Source organism: Temnothorax longispinosus, chromosome 4, assembly GCF_030848805.1.
Source record: "Temnothorax longispinosus isolate EJ_2023e chromosome 4, Tlon_JGU_v1, whole genome shotgun sequence".
NCBI classification, from domain to species: Eukaryota; Metazoa; Arthropoda; class Insecta; order Hymenoptera; family Formicidae; genus Temnothorax; species Temnothorax longispinosus.
The window spans coordinates 237,495-255,595 of NC_092361.1; the positions used below are offsets into that span (position 1 = coordinate 237,495).

Consider the following 18,101-nt stretch of genomic DNA (forward strand, 5'->3'; position numbering starts at 1 on the left):
GCGCTCGAGTGGAAATCGTATTAAATTTTAGCGAACGAGTTGGAAACGTTAAAATCGTTATAAAGATATTGTTCCTTCTCCAGGCATGGAGATTATTTAGATAGAGAAACACGCATCGTCATTTGGTAATATTATCAGATAGTTTACGCAGATAGTTGTGGCGTTTACTCGTCTCGTTTGCGAGGCGCTCTTCGGAGATTCTAAAGAGATTTACGATATTCAGGAAGAAACTATAGATTCTTTTCAGAACTGCATCTCTCGAATTTTAGCTTCAGATAATTTTTCTGAACGTTTCACAGAACGAGCTATTGACTTCTTAAGTTTTAACATCTTTTTTTTCTTTTTCTTGTAAAAAAAATCTTTTGACAATATTTCTCAGTTCTACGAATACTTTTTCTTACGGGACAAAAAAACGACCACTTAAGAAGGATTAATGGAATCGCAACAAACGTCACGAGCGTGACTGTTGACTTTTGCGTAACGGCCACGTCTGATTTAACAGATTCCCGTTGATTATCGAAAGTTGTGTCTCGCCGTGTAACGGTCGATAAAAGGCTCGATTTATGAGGTGCGGAATCTCGTTATCCCGCGTTTCATTATCTAAGCGCACAAGGGTGTCAATGTACAATTTTGCAAGCTCTACAAGGATCCCGGGGATCGGGAGTTGCCGCAGGAATTCGCCTAGTCCGAGAGTCTAGCCCGTAGATCCTGTGCGACGGTGCGGCGCAGTAAAAACGTCAATGGCTGGGCGATAAAATTAAACGAACACTCGCTGGCGTTTGCCGCCAGCGACCGCAGTGGCAGCAGGTAGCAGTCGATGATCGAAAACCCGATAAAAACGTTATGAATGTTGCGTCCGTCGCAGTCGCGCGAATTCATCTGCCGTCGTAATAAGTGATGCCGTTTGCCACAAAAAAACTTCTGGATTAGATCTAGTGAGCCGTTTCTTTATACTTAACAGAAGACTGTCGAGAATCTGCATTTTTTTCCATGAGAAATCAAGAAGCTTTCTTTTGATCTAATTCACTCGATAGAGATTAGGCTTGATTTGTCTCGGAAATGTTTGACGAAGACTCTTACTTAGGGAAAGGTATATTTTCTGAGGCAACTAAAATAGTATAACATGTTATTTGAGAATTGACTGAAGCAGGTGTCGCTCGACTTTTTGCCAATAGGTAACCTGTTTCATGGATTCAGCTGGATTTAAATTTTAACACGCATAATGGATACATGAATAACTTCAATTCTTACCTTATCGAAAGCGAACAAAAATATGAAAATATTCTGTAATGGTGAATAATATTGATCAATCAGTCTGCAAAAGCTACGATTGCACGAAGATAGTTTCTTATTCGCAAAATATAAAATTACCTTAATTTTTTTGAATCAGAATTAGGATACTGCGAAATCGCAGATACGCAGATACATCATTTTTTTTTTTATCTGATCGCGATCTCTAACTGTCATGTTGCGGGACAAATACAAACGCGCGAGGTATACGCACGGCGCACGCAGCACGTGTCTCGAGAGAGCAAAGCGTGTTCGTGTTCGCGTTCGCATTCGCGGACGTTTTCTCAGCGCGACGTGTCGCAATCCGGGACCTAAATCGGCTCGTTAATTTTCATTCTTTCACGTGGGACGATAAAATCTGATATCGCGGAGTCCAGGTATGAGGTACACGTACACCCGTCGCGGTCTACATTAACGCAACCTAGAACAAGAGTTTCTTCTGCACCAACGACGTGCATATATGCACGTGCGGTGCGGTGCGCCGCGCTTAATACGCCCGTATTAGCGCGTGTCGTTATGTGACACGCATTTCAGAGATCGCACTCGGCTCGTGTTCCTAGAAAACACGCATTTCGGTAACGAGAATGTGCTCCGCTAGACAACGTTACTTCCTCTCAGTCTTAAAATATTTTTTGTCTTTAATCCTTTTGTCGTCGATATTTGTTCGTAGCTCGTTACGATCGCGTGTGTCTGCAAAATGTCGACGATTTAACGGTGCATTAAATAACACGATATCATTAAAATCTCAATTTGTCAATTTTAAATTATAGTATCTTTGATATTATATTTTTGATAATTTAGATCTGGAGCGCAAGTAAGATGGCGACATCATTTGATCGTTTATATAAACGCTTATATGCATATGCATGTCGACATATGCATACGCCCGCGTTCGTCCATATGCACGGACACGATTCGCTTTCGAAATAGACCGATAAGATCTTGGCCAGACGAGTTTCAAATTAATGTCAATGCCTCCCGCGAGAAGGAGGACTTTATTAAATGCTTAGGCGTACGTCGCGCGTCGGTGTAATATTTGCGCTCGTTCCGGTGTTATCACAGTGTCTCACGCATAACTAGAATTTCACAATTCATGAGGTAATCCGAGAGAAAATTCGAAATAGCCAGTCGTTGCCTCTGTTGATTTTTCACTATTATTGTGACACTGTCTAACGATTATATCTCTCAGCGAGTAGCCTCTAAGCTACATGGTTTTTGAATGAGCATGTTAATCAATATTAATGAACAAGATTTTACTACGGAGGCACATTGTGATATATTTTGAATTGTTTGTCAAAGTAAAAGTTGAATTAACTGCAAGGTAATAAAATCAATTGTATTCTTTAATTTATTGGAAAAAGATGGGAGACGGCATTCTTTTCGGGGAGAAAATAATTGGCTTTATGAAAAATTAAGCAAGATTATGCTAATTATGATTGCCAAAATAATTGGCAATCGCGATCGGTTCCGCCGCTTTCTAGACGCAGTGATGAGATGAAAGTTGGGTTAGCTTATAGAGGGTGATTAGATTAATTAATCGAGACGGGGTCCGATAGGTTAGCGAGATAGCTGGCGGTTTCGCAATCATAGGTAAGGTTAATTGCAAAAAGCCGCGGTATGCGCTAATGGTATTTGCGGTGTTGATGGATCCATCGTCACGAACCGAAGAAACTAATAGCGCCATCGCGGATCGGAGATCGATCAATCGGATTAGAGGATCGGCGAACAAAATGAGCGATCGGACTTTACCCGCGAAGAAATGAACGCCGAAGAAAAAGCGGCAGTGATCGATGGTGCAATGAACTCGCAAAGCTCTTACCTCCTCGAGCTTCATTATTCACTCGACTCTCCGGGTTTCGCTTCTAATTTTAAGTGACTTTGATTTAGCAATCGTGGACTTTATAATTCCGACGTTTCGCCAATCTTATCTTCGTTGAGGAGATTAAGAATTTCTCGCAAATTATGATCTCGCGGTTGTCCATAATGGATTGACTACGATAATTGATGAAAAATTTATTTCGCATCGCTTTCGAGAAACGACGTAATTAAATATGACGCGTCACCGCGAAAGAATAAAAGACGCTGCGCCAACTTTTTCACTGCGAGTGCATTATCTACTTTTGTACAGAATATATAGCGAGAAGTTGCTTCGGAGAAATTGGTTCTGAGAAAAAATAAAAACCGAGTTGTATAACGTTGAATATCTTCCGATGCACAACTTTATGCTTCGTTTATTAACTTTATCGACATCCGTTCGGGCAAGAATAGAGTTGGAGAAATTTCAAGAGTTTACAAATTGAATGAGATAATCGGCGATATTTCGCAAGACGTATTATCGCATCACGCGCACAAGTATGCGCGAGTTTATGCCTGGCATTTGGTGTAGGAATCTATGCTGCCAACTGCGGTGATTTTCAAGGCGACCGGCCAGAAGGCTAGATAAGGTAATGCCTCGGCAATGGTAAACCCGTCCGAGTTCACGCGGGATCCGACCCGATACGCGCCGATCATTATCTAACGCGCCGCCGCGCCGTATAATGCAATTATTTGCGCCGGTCGTATAACCGGTCTTCGGTCCACATGCAGATAACTGGGCGACGTGACAGCGGTGCATCGAGCGACACACAAGGAAATGCATCTATGTCTCTCACTCTCTCTATTTCTGGTTAGCATTCCGTAACAAAATTCTCTGTTGCCGTGATAATTGCATCGTGTGAGAGGATATCGCGTATATGTATAACGGAGCATAATATGGAGTATAAATTATTGCGCGCAGAAAAAATGTTCCAAGAATTTTTTCTAGGGGCATATATGAAATTCCTCACTTTATCGTAAAATTTAATATTACAATTGATAGCAGAAATGTGCAGCTCGATAAATTGTTTTAGAATAGTAAGTTTTAGCTCTTTGTTTGAAGAATTTATCTAGAATATTGTTTAATGCACAATCCGGTCAATTATTTTAAAATGGACGACGATCGAGAAACTTGATACTTTTACTTAATTTAACTTCAGATTAAACCCGTGTGAAATATTGTCTGTTGCTTTGTGAGGATGGTTATTATCGCGGACTTGCATGAAAGTTTCAAGTTCAACCTGATTACCGTTGCACCTTGGCATATGCGGCCATCTCATTTAACTCGAATGAGCTCATCCAGTTTTATAGTTTAATCTAGGTAGGTAGTCGCGCGGGAAAGTCGCTTATCTGATTCTCGCTGGATATGCCGATGTCTGATTATTTTTACACCTCACAACTTTCTACTGATCGTGACAAATGACGATAATAAAGTGCGACGACTGGCGATGATAACTAATGGTTCAGATACGATACCATCTGCATTTTAATGAACACCATGTTATGTTAAACCTTTATTATTACGCTATTAGGTACTCACGTCCAATATATATAAGAATAATTGAATACTTCTCTCTCTAGTGTTATTTAAACTATCTAACATTTAATTAATATTACTTAATTAGTTATTTAGCTAATAACTCAATTATATAGACGAAATTATTTATTTTCCGAGAAAGCGCAAGTTGATTCCATTTATTAAACTAAATTGCTAATAAGATCTAGCCGGATCTAGCATATATTTATCTTAATTTTCATTATTTTAAACCTTATTTAAAAGAAAAAGTAAAACTGAACTATTTCTGATTTTCTCACTATTGTAATTTTATCTTTCGCATATTTTATTTCGCTCGAACGTTCTCACTCTTTAAGTATGTTTTCTTTGACTTCAGCCTTTCCGTATATTCCGTATTTTATATTTCCATCGTATATCGCAGGGGGAAACTCTTCCCACACGATACAATAAATGTCTTTCCCTTTCAAATTCTCGTCTCGATGTCGCCGGAGAAAACGTCGAAGCCGCCCTTCGTGGCGCCCAGCAGCGTCGGCGCCGCGCCGCATTTCGCGCCCGCAGCGACACGCGTCCGTCCGTCCGTCCGTCGCGCCGTGCGGTTTGCCACTCGGTGCAATTATCCAGGGCGGTTCTTTACCTGCCTGCTCTGAGCTGCCGACCTGCCAGCTTGACTGCCCGTCCGTATGCGTATGTACGGTGTGTCAGGTATACGTGTGCGTGCGTGCACGTGCGCGCGTACGCGCCATGGTGTGCCTTCGAGCAGGTACAAGCTAGAGCAGGTTACTTTCGCCGCCGCTGCCGCCTCTTACACACAGTATTCTAGTCGTCGCTTACGCGTGCTGCTCCATTCATAAACCTATAGAAACGTGCGGCGCGGCACCGGGGCGACTCTGCACGTAGGTGTAGAGGATCGACGGCGAGCTTGCAAAACGATGCGAACGTGTATAGGAGCCACGTCGTCCTGTCTCCTTCGTTGGATCTTTACCTACAAGTTGGATCGGAAATGTTTCATTTTGACGGAATGTCGATATACTTTCAGTCATATCTAATATATCGCTTGTTACTTGTACATATTTCTATTCTATATCGATTATATCTGTTTCTACTAGACATTCTTCGCGCTTTTCTGTTGCCGCAATTTATGCGAAAGGAATTACATATTGGAATTATGATTATGAGATCGTAATAAGTAAGAGATTATGTTCTTCTATGAAACTTCCAAATTTCCGCCACGATATCGTTTATGTAACCGCACGATATTTATTCCGACTGATATTTGTATAGAACAGATATACATATCTAATAGACATATTCTATATACGTATAGAGATATTCTCGTTTAAACTAGGCAGTCGAGCGCGTATATTTATTAAGCGCGACGTTTCGTAATCTTTCAATTATCATCCAAGCATCATACCGCTCTCTCATTGTCAGTGGAAATCGCATTATATAAGGCGATTCAAAATTCGGTTAGTAAACTTTGAGAACATGTAGAGATATTATCGCTTTATGTGGAAAATATTTTACGAAGAGGAATAAAATCGTATTTAATTGCAAGATATACCACAGACGAGACCACAGACTTTTGCAAAATATGACATTATTGTAAATTTCAGTCCAGTCTACATCTCAATAAAGAAATAACATATACGTTTGTATAGCGTGTTTTATTCGATACGGATTCTCTTACGTTTCCTCGAAGATCGCTTATTCAAGCGTAAATCAGCTCGCATAAAGGGACAGCTTGCAAGTTCGTGGGATCTTTAAACGATCACCGATCGGATCGCCGATGATTTAGGATCACGATCGATAAGGCAATCGCCGTAGACGCCTCTGGCGAGCTTTATTGGTACGTCGTCGGTCGTCGAGGACTCCGTCCCGCGATGAAACGGTCTGACAGCGATAGATCGATCGATCCGTAGATCAATAGCCGCGCTGCTCCGAACCCGACGTCCATCGGATGTGCTACGTGCAAACGCGCGGCGGCCAATAAGACGAAAAACCGTAAATACACCGGCCATTTGCGCGTGCTGTATCCTCCTATTAATGTCGATCATACGTCCGAGAATATGAGGAAAAACTATTCTCCCGCAATTCGATTCGTAATTTGATACAATTTCTTATTAGCTATATTCTACAAAACAATCATTTTAAATATATTTTAATATACACATATATTTGCAGATTGATAATAGATTTTTATATATAATCGTGTTTATAAATTTATAAACGAGATTAAAAATGTTATGCCCCTATGATTTAGGTTACTTTGACAATACACGTTTCGTTTTTAGTTTTCATTTTACTTAATTAAAGTGCGTTGCCTTTACGGTTCGTTGTACCGATGTATAGTTTGAGGTCGAGTGGTCATAGAACTGTCTCGTTCGATAATTATGTTCAAAGTTTAAAGTATAGCTGGAACCATATATACTATAAAGTTTCAATAAAACTTCGTGACGACTTGTCACGGTACGAAGTATATTTTATTGGTCGCAATCGCTATATACCTTGTTGATGAGACGAATTCGCTGCGAAAGCATGCTAACAAAGATACAAATATAGCAACGTGCTCTTTATTTGCGTCGTTTGCAACACGTATGCATATTTATTATCCGAGCTATAATTATTTTTTAACTTTGGAAAAACATTTGGTAAACACAATAGTAATCATTTCCTGTTTACCATTGAAGATATTTTAAGAAATCAGTTTCGAATTTCTATTAATATTTACGAAGTAATATGTTGGTTCAAAGAAAAATATAGGGAAATTATAATACGTAATTTGGAGAATTTTGCTATATTTTATTATTTCTTAAATGTTAATGATAGCTCAAATTGTTAAGTAACAGATATCGAAAACAAACGTTTTAATAAATCAAATTTCAGTGGTGCAACAAGTTTTACTTCTAAATTAAGTTAGAAATAACTAATTTATAATGGAAATTAAATTTTTGAAAGTAGGTAAATTTTAAAATAGTAAAATATCAAAAGTTTAAATACTATTATTATTACAGACTTTCCTTTAAAATTTTTAGAGGAAAATGAATGTAACATTTCTTCAGAATTACCCCTTCAGGCTTTTGTTTCTATTTACCAAGACATCTCGAGATCTAGATGCTGTTATAATCATTTGTTGATCGATCGATCAATCGGGAGATGATCGTGATGGGAATGGTGCGAGTATCTTCGAGAGCTACGGTGTACTCTATTTCCTCGGCTATTAGCGCTAATCGATTATACCGTGACGGATCGAATGATTTAAATAAAGACCGGGTGCGTCACGGGTCTGGCCTAGTACACTCGACCGCGCCCCACAAAATGATGCCGTTGCATTTGCCCACTCTATTATCCGATCCGCTACGTTTTTCCCGGTGACACGATCACTCATACTAGATCCTCGAAACAAAATAATGGAGGTCGACACTTCCGCCTTGGTAAAGCAGCGCGCTGATTTGAGCACTTTCTCTTAGAGAGGTCTTTTGTTCAGTTGCACGAAGCGTAGCTTACGAATTCTGAAAATAATCGTATCGTTATCTTTTATACTCTTATAGTTAAGTTTCAACGAGACGAAATTCGTACAGATTGCATATTATAAGAGATAATAACAAGTGAATTTTCAAATGTACTCCAATAGCATATAATCATTAGTTACATTAGTAACGATATTAGAAATTATCATGATTATATTTGATCAATTTTTAAATGCGAGTATCAATTTCTTGCTAACTGTTGAAACCAATACAGTTAAAGTAGAAATCACTGTATTCATATATCGAGTTTGTTCCTGTAAAGTAGATATTCTTCGGAACGTCAAATGCGTACAATTAGAAGCAGCGACGTTTGTGAAATTCGATGCCGATTCGGAACGAGAGTAATCTCTATTTCGGGTCTCCGCGGGTTCTCGTCCTAAATCTGCGTCGTTCCGCTACAAAGGCGACCAGAATTATGATTTCCGCGACGCGTATAGTTACGTTTTCCAGTTTCGTCAAGCGGCAATTTCTAATGCGGACGACGACGCATTTGTATGTTGCAGGTGACCGGAGCCGAACGGGCCAGTATTCATGCCAGTATACCAATCGAATGCCGGTAGACCAATATATTCGCCGTCACCGATAGCCAATTAATAAGTTACTTAGATAGATCAATTAGTAGTCAATAATATTGTACCGGCGAAGAGAGGTCACGCCGGTTAATCGCGACTGTATAACGAATTGGAAATGCGAACGCGCATTTTTTCCCGTACGCTCACGTAAGCAATAAGGATCGCGTTTCGCGGGTAAACACGCACGCTTTATCGCACTTCTATCAACGACAATAATTTCTAACGCGCTGTTCCTCTGTCCGCGTCGTCGTCGAATTCGACAGAGGCAGGTAAAAGAGAGAGAGAGAGAAAAAAGGGGAAATCTCCAGTGTGCGTGATCGCGTTAATCGTGAAGTGATATTGGACTGTTTTTCGCGCGACTGTGGAGTGCGACGAAGGACAGTCTGCGACGCAGAAGTGGATGCGGACACCACCCCGGCGATCATCACGGTGGCTGGAAACGCTGACTTACATCGGGAGCGCCAACGTGCAATCAAGGTTCATGGTTTTCATGGTGAGTCACGGCATCTATTTCTAGCCTTTTGCCTTAACGTTCTTTTTTCGTTGTAATCCTCTTCCCTGCTTTGCGCCGCGTGGTCCTCTCCCCCCGCCCGGCTTCTTTCCATTCCGAATACTGAATCGGTCGGAGCCGCGTCCGTCTCCGTCCGGTCAATGCCACGTGGAATCAATTGGCTGCGTCTCTCCCTTCGCAATTAAGCTCTCACGTTGGAGGGACAACTTCGTGAACGAGCTATCGCGTTTTCTGTTAACCAAGTTGTCAAGTTTTTCGCGAATTTCTGTATTTCTTTTGCGAATTATCATCATAAGTTGTAACATTGAACTTTTTGTATGATATATATCGATTTGGAATTGGTTGTACAATTATATCTATTTATATTACTTTTTACAAAATTCAATATTTTTTTATTATGTAATATTGAATAATATTGAAATTTTTTGTCGGAAAAAAAATTCTCGGAAAGTAATTTTTAGAAAAAATGTAGTAGGGAAATTGCAATTATAAATTCAATTATCTCTTTTTGATGATTTCTCCGCACGGTAGCACGGTCGATAATCGTTTGACATTCACATGCGAACGGACTTGCCAATCAAGCGGAACGAATATGCGAGCCCATGAAACTACCGTGAATTCGTGCCTCGAGCCACAGAGTTTATTTCTGCCCTCATTGAATGCCTACTTTACGCGTTCGTAATGTTCCATTTTGTACGGACGCCACCCAGAATCGATCGCGCGGTTTCATCGCGACAAATGAGCGCGTATACTCGCGCGCATTTTAAATCCCGCCTTTATCGAGTATCGACGACGCGCTTGCAAATACACGATGCGCGCCGAGCGCGATTTGCATAATTCTCGCGCCGCGCCGGTCCGCCTCCGCGCGCCGTCTCGTTATCTTTACGCGCGCATCGTATCGTGTCGCATCTCCGGCGACGCGACGAGAAACGGTTGGATATTAAAATTATACGCACCGTCGCGATATCGGTGAGCGGTGAGATCGAACCGTAAATACGTACGTAACAGGACTACCGACGTTACCCTTCGTCCGCCTCTTCCCGTTGTCTCTCTCGCACCGGTTTTATATTCCCCCGGACTGCCTCGGGGCCCCTCTATTTTAAGCACCGCAACGCACACTCATTGGGTCAGTGCCTCTGTACGGTCGATTCCGTACGTTTCTTCCCGCGCTGTATTTCATCGTAAGACCATTCGATAATGAGCACCGCCGTCGTCGCGCGTAGCACGTGTCACGCGCGATTTGCATAATTGCTCGTCGACTTCTCTTAGTCGCCGTGCGCCGCCTCATTATCTTTATACTCGTCATATTGCGCCTGAACGCGGCGAATCGTCGAGACGTCGAACTTAACGCTTCGAGCCGAGGCTCTCCGGACGTTTTGAAACGACGCGACTCGGAAAGCCAGAAATCGCGTTGACGCGCAAATATTTTCGCGCGGAAAGAGCCTCAGTGTCGTCGTTCACTACCGCCTGCTTTTCGCGGCTCGTTTATTTCCGTTTTATTTAATTATCGTAACGTTCGCGTTTCCCTCGAGCCACTCGAACGGCTCTTTTAATGAACGGATATCATGCGAACTCGGACTCAGATCGAGAAATTTTATTAGCGCGTGTACAAAGGTCGCGAGATTTTGCGGAATGTAATTCACATCGTGCGCGACACCGCGTTATCTTTATGTTTTCGTTATCGTGTTTACATCGAGCTGGCGCGAACGCGCCATCGCATTTCCGCATTCGTCTCCAAGTATTTGGAAGATTTTGCCTCGTGAAATGAGATATACATAACAATTTGCATTCCAATTAGGAATCTTTTTCGGCAATTTATTTTATTTAAAGAATTCCCGCGTAATCTTACGACGCAAACGCAATGAAATATAGACTGAAAGTGTAAAACGCTGTAAGTACCAAAAATATGTTTAAACTGACGCTTATTTCCTTCTTGTATTAAAATTGCCCGTTTATTTTTTTGCTGCTTATACCTCACTCTTATATTTCACTGCACCTCGCCTTCATTCTCCATCCAGATAATTCATCTCCGCTCGCAACAGCCGGATGATTTGCTAGCGCGAAGATTTCGATGCGAGAGTCTGCGGCGTGTTACGCAAATTAGTTAACGTGACCGGACGTAACCCCGATGTTATTTATCCCTTACAGTGAGAGAGAGCCCTGGTGGGCTAATTAAGAAAAAAAGCCGGATAAGGATCGATTCCGTCGAGAGGCGATCCGCGTGCGCGATCTTGCCTGGGTATTTCAGTCGAGATTATTTCGAGGGAGAAAGAAGGAGGGTTCACGGGAAAGGGACAGGATTGGGGCGAGAAGGACGAGGAGAGACGTTGCGAGAGAAGACCCACCGCCAGGTTACGGGTCAGCCGCAGTGGAGCATTAATAATCGTTTACAATCTTTAAGGCAGGGTGTGGCGAGTGCGTTCACCCTCGTCTTCCTCTTCTTCCTCCTCCTCTTCCGCCTCTTTTTCCTGCGCACTCTTTTTCTTCTCTTCCTTCGCACAGTGCGAACGAAGCGGGAAGAAAAGATCTGATTTACCTTTGTAAATGATTACGTTCTAGAAAAATTTAATATATTTTTTCGTTAATATGAGATATTCTCCCATCGAAAACAGGGTATTATATATATGAACATTATTATTTCCATAAACTTGTATAAAATATGAACAAATCTCTCTATAAAAAATTAAATAAAATATACAAATTTTAATATATATAATAAGAATAAAAACACAATAAGTAAGAAAAGGATAGACAAAAAAAAATGGAAGATATATCTTGAAATAGAGATGATATCATTGTATCTTCTATAAATTTTTCCTTGCAACCATATTTTAACGAGTTAAAATTGATAAAAATAAAATTGAAATAAATATACATTTTAACGGAATAATCGAAATAACTGCGAGGTTCGCACTTGACAAGTTCTTTCGATTTAATGATCCTAGATTGCGCGAAGTGGTGATGTTTACTGTTACGAAGCTGCAATTTCGTGCCTTTTGCATTTCATTCGCGTTTCCTTGCTTAGTAGTTTACGTTCGTAATTGCGAGGTGTGTCGATACTTAGGAAACATTGTAAGGTTCGCAGCATCAGCTTGCCAGTGGGTATCAATTTACGATCAGCTCGGTGCATTTAGGTGTATCAGCTGTTTAGTTTCGGAACTGCGAAGTGCTAGAAACTAGGAATTAACATTATCGTCGGAAAAACTCGATAAACCGATATACATATACCGGGAGTCACGGATTTTGCGAGTCTTGTTTCGATTTTCGTCGAATAAAACACGTTCTTGCTTATATTTCTACTTTGTGCCAATTATTTTAGGAATATCATTTATGTAGAAATATTAAATGTGTCGATTATGTTCCTTGCTCCTCTCGATTAACAATTTTTTTTTATCTAATTAACTATGTAAAGTAATTAATCATTCGAAGCAATAGAGAAATTTATCGTTTTCCTGTCGACACTTTATAAAAGTACCTTTCTTAAAATATTACACCCGATTTGGGCAGGTCGTAAAGTGATTTTACTCGTGATTGCTTTTATGCCCTGTGCAACAAAGTTAATTCTCATCGAATCATCGAACGGGCAACCATCGAAAAATTCGTTGCGGTAGGCGATAAGGTATTTTTTCGTGCGTTATTAACGACGGTGATAAATATGCGCGAGTGGCAACTCCGTTCTTTTCAAGAGTGCGACGAATCGGCGATCGGGTTCTCGACACGCCAGGCACGAAAAAAAGCATCTCCGAGGAACCTGTTTTATTATATCGGCCGCGCGAATCCACGTTATTTCGTGAAAATTGTTGGTTATCTCGAAAATGTATAATATATATTGTGTGGTTTCGTGTTCTTTCACAAAAAGTACTCTGTATTTTAATAACTTATTAAACTTTAATTTATTTTGTGCGAATATAAAATCTGTACTTTCTATACAGATATTATCGCAGATATTATCACTATCAGATAGTGAATAATTTCTTATCGTACCTTGACTTACAAACTCAGATTAGAAATCTCTCATTGTACGATCGAATTTATTTATTATGTCTCAAAGAGATAGAAGTTTAGAGACGAATACAGCTTTATTGCAAAATTAGACAACATAATTTCAAACTTTTTTTACATTAAATAATTAATTTTTAAAGAGGAAGAGAGAGAGCACGAGAGTTCAAAAATTTCTCATGAAATCATAACTTCCGATGTTCCGGCTGTGCGGCACAGCGTTATTAACGGCGGTGATAAATACACGCGTTTTGATTCTTGGGATGTGGATCCCTTTTCTTCCCGGCTTTCTTTTTCCTTCCTCGCGAGAGCGACGAATCGACAAGAGGCAGCCCTCCCGGGAACCCGTTCTTCCAAGACACGCGTGCAATTCGGTTGTCCCGGTTGAAAATCGGTCGTCGGCCTTCCTCCCCTCTGAATGACCTACCATCACCGTGGCGGTCATCTCTCGCCATCGTCGCCACCTGCAGCGTGGAATCAGCATATTTAGCATCCGGTCCAATTTAATAGACACGCGGTGCATCGCGCGCTTGTGTTCGCGAGACGCATTAATAACGTCGCGGTGCATAATACACGTGCCATGGCGACGTCTGGAAACGCCGCTATCGAAACTCGATACGAGACACGTCGTTTACATATTATAGTGAGAGCTGTCGAGATGTCGAGACGATGCTGTAACAATTATGATATGTATCACAATGGTGGAGATTGAAATTTAGTCACAGTTAGTTTAGTTAGTCCAGTTACAAATTAAAAGAAATTTATATTATATATATATGGAGGGGTAAAAACCACAGTGCGGTGTAAGTTAAATTTTTTTAAATATTTGACTTACAACACCACTATGGTTTTTACCCCTCGATATATAATTAAAAACATCTTTTTTTACTATTTTCCGTTCAATTACTTAAAAATAGCTAATTTAATCAATTAATTTTTACAAGGGTACATTGTTTTACATTACTTAACAAGATTGTCTTCGTTTTTTGGCCGTAAATTGTTGAAATTTGCAATATATTCTCTCTGGTTTCTAGTCTTATAGAATTTTCGTCATGATTTATAACGCACGTGGAAAATCTTATTCGATTGATTGCGAACGAGTGAACGGCAGTGAGATCGTAAATATCGAGATTATATGAATAATTGGCGGAGAATATTCTAAAATTGCATGTGAATATTCTACGATTGAATTCTGGTATGAATTGAATTTCGATATCACTGATTTTATAGAACGCTCGTTCAATAGGCGTGCTGCAAATACACGTGATTTTGGTACGAATTTCTACTGGCTCGAGAGGAATCTTACCACATTAACGCGCGTTTCATTAATATACCGAAATATTTCATAGAGGCTATGCTGCAGGGAATAAGAAAAATCGCGCGTTTATCGACTCGAATATATTGCCGCGCCTAGGTACATGGCGCGCCGTGAACATATTTTTCACATTAAGCGCATTAAAGGCAATACCCGGGTATAAGGCTTCTTTCGAGGGAGGTGAAAAATGAAACGATTCCGTGGCACGATTCATCATCCGTGCCGGTTGCAGTCTTCGAGAAAGTGATGCATGTCTGTTGTCGGGGACGATATGCCGAATATCATTTATCCCATAGCATGAATGCGCTCGCGATATATTCAAGCACCATGCATGCTTGACACGAAAGGATCGTGTCGATATAACTCGTGTATCTCACGAGGATTACAGAGATAGAGAATAATAGAATTTATACGAGGTAAGAAATCTGTCATACGATTTCAAGCGACAAAAAAGCTTTTGCTCCGTGTGAAATCTAAGTTGCTCTCTTTTTTTTTTAATGAAAAGTTTCAATGTTGAAAACATTTTGACTTGGTAAAGAAACGAGGAAATTGAAGCGTGTTTTATGAAACTGTTAAGTCACACGAGACGATTTTACAGAAGTATAATTAAATCGAGATAATATGATGAGGAAACTCGAAGCGTTGCGAAGTTGAAGAAGTTCTATCGCGTACGAAATATCACATTTGCTAGAAAATGTGTTTCCTGTGATGTGTTCAGTCACATGCGTTTATCGAAGAAATATAAGATATTTTTCAACGATATATACATTGCCGATTGGAAGTAACCTCGTCCGTTAACGACCACTTAAATTGGGTAATCTTTCTCGTTAAAAATTAATGCGGACTTTTCGGGGTCCGGTTAATGTTTCAACGTGGGATCGCGGAAATCTCAGCGCAGGTGCCATTCCGATTTCAACTGTGGCGGGTTTATATATGGTGATCCTTTATCATTTTTTTTATTGGCCATGTAATTCTGTAATGTACAATGTTTAGTGCACGACCGCGGGCGAGTCAACAAGGCTCCACACACTTCATCAGACAAATTATTCTCGTTACGCTGGAAAACTGCCGGGAGTGGAACGGCGGAAGAACGGAAAATTTATAATCGCGCTCGATTAAGTACACGGTTAATTTTAGCTGGCTTAAGATCGAGAATAAACCGTTGAAAGAAAAAGGGCATCAGCCATACTTTCTGTGTTTTGAAAAATGTGGTTCTGAGTAGGTATATGAACAAATTAATTTTTTGTGGTTCTAAGGGAATTAATACTTACAATTTTAAATAGTTAAATGTTATAAACATTATGGTTTATTTTAATATTAATTTATATTACTAATGGTTCAACGCAATGCAAATACGATGATGCGACTAAAATATGATCGAATATGATCGATTAAAATATAATGAAAATACATCGTGATACGATGTTATTTATGTAATTCCGGATCGCACTCGCCTCGGAAAGTTGACTTACGCATTCTTATCATACTTCGTAACAGGCGAGAGAAAAAAATGCGTGACACGTTAAAGCCTTTCTCATTGATTACGTCGTAAGATTGTAACATTCGAAGCGCGACGCCCACGCGGCGAGCATATAAGCCGTTGGTTAATTGTTCAAACGGATTTAAAGACTGTGCCCGAAATAAATAAACACCGTCCGCGAAAGTGTGTCCAAGTTATATAGGCGTTGCGGATTGTATTTTTTGGTTTTGTTACGTACACGCCGTTAAGCATCACGAAATATGTAGAGGACATTTATTTATATACTCAGCGTTTTCGAGTGTTCCGCGTGGGCTTTAATTATGCGAGCCTTCGTCTCGTATGCGAAACTTTATTTTCTTTCCGCAGATATCAAGCTGTATGAAATGGAAAAAAAGAGTATTAAAAAACAACGTCATAGAACTTGTTAATTTAAAAGTCTAATAAAAAATTTATTCGTCTTTAGAAAAATCTGGGTCAAATTGCGATAAGCTGATTCCACGACTGCATCGTGTGTGCGACAGCTAAGTTGCTTCGTGTACAAGAGAGTAATTAATAAAGATTAGTCCGCGTAATTAGCGAATAAAGTCTCAGCATGTATCACGACGAATAAAATCGCAAAATCATCAATGCATTGATAATCGTTCTCTCGCAAGTGACGTAATGAGATCTTATCGTCGACAATTTGTTGCCGGGGGGGCTGCTCTGCTCGGCACCGATGCATGGTGTGTTTACGCCGGCCGGCGAGACGTTAAAACGAGCTCAATTACGCAGGTGGAGCCGCAACGCTCTCTTTCTTATCGATTGCTAATGATTATATGCCGCAATCATTAAACTAACGTACGTCTTGCTTAAGATACGAGCATGTCAGTTTGTCAGCCGAGATATCTGTCATATCGTCTTCCTAATTTTCTTAATATAGTAATTTTACGATAATTAATCGATAAATATTATTATAAATCCGTGTATCTAGATCAAAGATTCATGTAATGAAATTTTCACTTCCTGTGAAAATTACTTTATATTTAAAGTCGATAGATTAATTTAAGTCGATAGATCTTATGTGAAAAAGTATCTTTTTAATAATTAGAATCTAAAAGATAAAGGTAGTGTTCCCATATTCACTGCCAGTACTAAAAATTTATATATAGTATACGATGTAAACTATAGATTTACAGTGGGATTTACATATGGGAAACACAATCTTTATCTTTAAGATTCTAATTATTAAAAAGATACTTTTTCAAATAAGATCTATCGACTTTAATTATAAAGTGATGGAAGTAAAAATCTCATTACACGAATCTTTGATCTAGATACACGGATTTAATAATATTTATCGATTAATTATCGTAAAATTACTATATTGAGAAAATTAGGAAGACGATGTGACAGATATCTCGCGAGACAAACTGAACACAGCTAGAGACTAGTGAGCACCTATTTGAAGAAAATGATTACACTTATAGCTTGAATAAGAAGTAATAAAAAATGTATAAAAAATAAATCGTATATTTAAAGAAAACTATGAAGTTGTGTTACGTTATGTTTTAACGTTACTATATAACAATAACGATCGGAAACAGTTTCACAACAATGACGTCGGCATACTGATGATTCGCATTTTCTATAGCCGAGCGGAACAACTCTCTTTCCGCAAGTGCCATAAAACATTGATTACTGAGAAATATTCCATGTGCTGCAGAAATATTCCACAGGCGGAGAGACCGCGAACTATTGCGTTAACTGTAGCGGAACTTCGCAGAATATTGTAACGCGTTTCCGGCGTCTTCACGATTGTAAAGGAAAACGCGAGAAACTAACTTCCAAATTACATTCTAAACGCAATTTAATTCGCTTTTAACGCGTACAAATTTCATTCAGATTACTCGAAGATTGCTTTCGCTGAACATCGGTGTTTTTTTTTTATATCCTTTTGCGATATCTCTAACGCAAGTTATTTGGTTCTTTTCCTTTCCTCAGAACGGAATAAAAAGTCTCCTTCTTTTCACATTTCAACTCACGTGTATTACTCACATG

The 18,101-nt window shown here is 39.7% G+C and overlaps 1 protein-coding gene across 1 annotated transcript in view; it reads left to right on the forward strand.

Moving 5' to 3' along the window:
• Nucleotides 1–18,101, forward strand: part of LOC139812375 (uncharacterized) — a 319,731-nt gene that overhangs the window by 12,110 nt on the left and 289,520 nt on the right. Inside the window, exon 2 of the mRNA XM_071777146.1 lies at nt 8,691–9,252. Coding sequence (XP_071633247.1) covers nt 9,160–9,252 — 93 coding nt within the window. The 5' untranslated portion in view covers nt 8,691–9,159. The remainder of the gene's footprint in view (nt 1–8,690; nt 9,253–18,101) is intronic.